This window comes from Miscanthus floridulus, chromosome 16 (genome assembly GCF_019320115.1).
Source record: "Miscanthus floridulus cultivar M001 chromosome 16, ASM1932011v1, whole genome shotgun sequence".
NCBI classification, from domain to species: domain Eukaryota; kingdom Viridiplantae; phylum Streptophyta; class Magnoliopsida; order Poales; family Poaceae; genus Miscanthus; species Miscanthus floridulus.
Genome location: NC_089595.1, coordinates 545,023 through 547,118, shown reverse-complemented (window position 1 = coordinate 547,118; position 2,096 = coordinate 545,023). Strand labels below are relative to the sequence as shown.

General features: G+C 41.6%; 1 protein-coding gene across 1 annotated transcript; it reads right to left on the bottom strand.

The window, feature by feature from the left end:
* Positions 1 to 263: 263 nt before the first annotated feature.
* On the bottom strand, positions 264 to 1,569 carry LOC136513569 (uncharacterized). The gene is made up of 6 exons (XM_066507544.1): positions 1,476 to 1,569; positions 1,275 to 1,385; positions 1,084 to 1,168; positions 910 to 1,002; positions 720 to 828; positions 264 to 316 (listed from the first exon to the last, which is right to left on the bottom strand). The coding sequence occupies exons 2-6, from the start codon at positions 1,343 to 1,345 to the stop codon at positions 264 to 266; spliced, it is 411 nt and encodes a 136-aa protein (XP_066363641.1). The 5' UTR covers positions 1,346 to 1,385; positions 1,476 to 1,569.
* Positions 1,570 to 2,096: the final 527 nt, after the last annotated feature.

Below are 2,096 nucleotides of genomic sequence, written 5' to 3'. Positions count from 1 at the left end.
GTTCTTGAGCTCTAATGTGTATAGTCACCAGTAGAATTTGGCAAGAGAGCTAAAATGTTCCAATCACTACTACAAAAGTTAACTGTAGGGGTGGCTCTAGAGCCTCTATAGGGGCGGCTGCGCCAGCCGCCCTTCCTAGGGTGTTCCTACAGAGGGTGCCTCTATAGGGACGGTTTCCTGACCACCCCTGCAGTTCCCTTTGTAGAGGCGGCTGGTGTTTTTAGCCGCCCCTACAGTTCCCTCTGTAAGGATGGCTGGTAATATCAGCCGCCCCTATAGTGGACTTCTGTAAGGGCGACTGTATCACCAGCCGCCCCTGCTGTGTGTATTTGTAAGGGCAGTTCAATCAAGAACCGCCCCTACAGTGGATTTTCTAGCAAAAAATAAATAAATAATTCAAATTCGAATCTGACCACCACAAATATATATATATACATCCACAAACACAAGACCATTATTTAGAACATCATCACAAATCATAATTCACAAAAGTCTATCATTACAACATAGTCCATTATGAAGTCCATCATTATAACATAGTCCATTAAGAAATCCACAAGTCCACATGCAAAACAAAGTCCAAACCGTTCCAAAGTCTGATCCAAACCATACCACAAGTCCACATTGTCATCAACGGCCTAGGGCTAGCCTATTAGTCTCCCGAAGGTGTTGGTATAGAGGATTACTACCTAAGTCAGAAAGGAGATGATGGTAAGTGCCTTTATGATACACAATCTGGTCCATTATAAAGTTGCAAAGGTCGCCGACCATCTCTAAGAGCTTGTCATCCTTGTATGGGTTCCTTCTCGTGTCTTTATCTTTCTCCAACTACAAGAGAACAAGTTTAGGTTTACTATATCACAACATATGCGAACTTTTCATACTACCAGCGAAGAGGTTCAAACTTACGAGATTGGGGTTTCTATTGTAGCCACCGATGGTACTCATCATAATACATGTGTAGTATCCACAATGTAGACTCCCAGGCTTCTGCTTGGGGCACTGTGTTTTGCATATGGAGATGTTAAGTAATGCTATTGACAGACACGTAATATATGGAGTACCAAAGTAAATGACACTTACCGCACATAGAGTTTTGACATACAACTTTTCCTTCCTTTTTGGATGATGCCTCCCCTTATGTTCCTGGACATAGTGCCTGAATGCCCTGTTCCAATGGTTTTAGCAAATGCAACTTGTTAGTATCCCACATTAAACCTTACAAGTATGTATACAAACATAGTAGCTAAAATAAGGATTGTCAATATGTATACGTCTTGACAATCGCTATGAAGTCTTTGTATGTCTCGACTGGGAAATCCGCTGAATCAAAGACCCATGCCATGCTATGTGAGAGCCAGACGCCTATGCAAATCCAGTGATCGCTGCATGAATTTAGTCATAGAAGGAACACATAAGCTCTTTTGCATCGAACAAAGTATATTGAACAAAGCTAAGTATACAGTCAAACTTACTTGAAGTGGTATGGTATCCATATATTATCGTGTTGTTGAAGATTTTTAAAGCATAGGGCAATGTATGCCGCAACCTTGAGGGACTCTTCCAATATTTTCTTGTTCCCAATGTCCTCTTTCTCCTTAAGTGTCTTTCCAGCTCTTAGTTCTTTGCAATCTAGTTTCCACTCTTTAGGGTAATTAAAATTTGTTGATGCTATAGGTGAAGGGTCTATATATCCGTGTTTTAGAGCTGGCCTCTTTTTCACAAAGTCCGCTTGCATTCTACAAATCACGGCGTGGGTTAGTTACAACAAAATTAAAAGATTACATTCGTATCATATCGAGAGGGCAAGGACTTACAGGCACCATATGCGAATTAGATTCATTTCCATTCGTCCAAGGTGGAAGCATGCCTGGATATCCTTAAACTCAACGGCAATTTGCCCACCTGGGGCTCCAAATGTGCCGGCAGGGATCCATGCTTGTAAGATTTCTAGTTCTGTTATCTGAGCACGCAAGTACCAATCGTGGAACTTTCTCATTCCACATGGCAAGCACTCTATGACTCGGTTTGGTAGGAAGTTCTTGCCTTTTTCATATTTATCCAGGCAATCATTTGACCATTTGAGGTTATCAACA

What these genes read in the sequence shown, in the direction of transcription:
- LOC136513569 (XM_066507544.1), bottom strand. Translation starts at nt 1,345, where the DNA reads ATGGCATGGGTCTTTGATTCAGCGGATTTCCCAGTCGAGACATACAAA. An exon ending in ATGTCAAAACTCTATGTGCG is followed by an intron (nt 1,003 to 1,083) that starts GTAAGTGTCATT and finishes TGCAAAACACAG; the next exon opens with TGCCCCAAGCAGAAGCCTGG. An exon ending in CCAGATTGTGTATCATAAAG is followed by an intron (nt 317 to 719) that starts GCACTTACCATC and finishes TACACACAGCAG; the next exon opens with GGGCGGCTGGTGATACAGTC.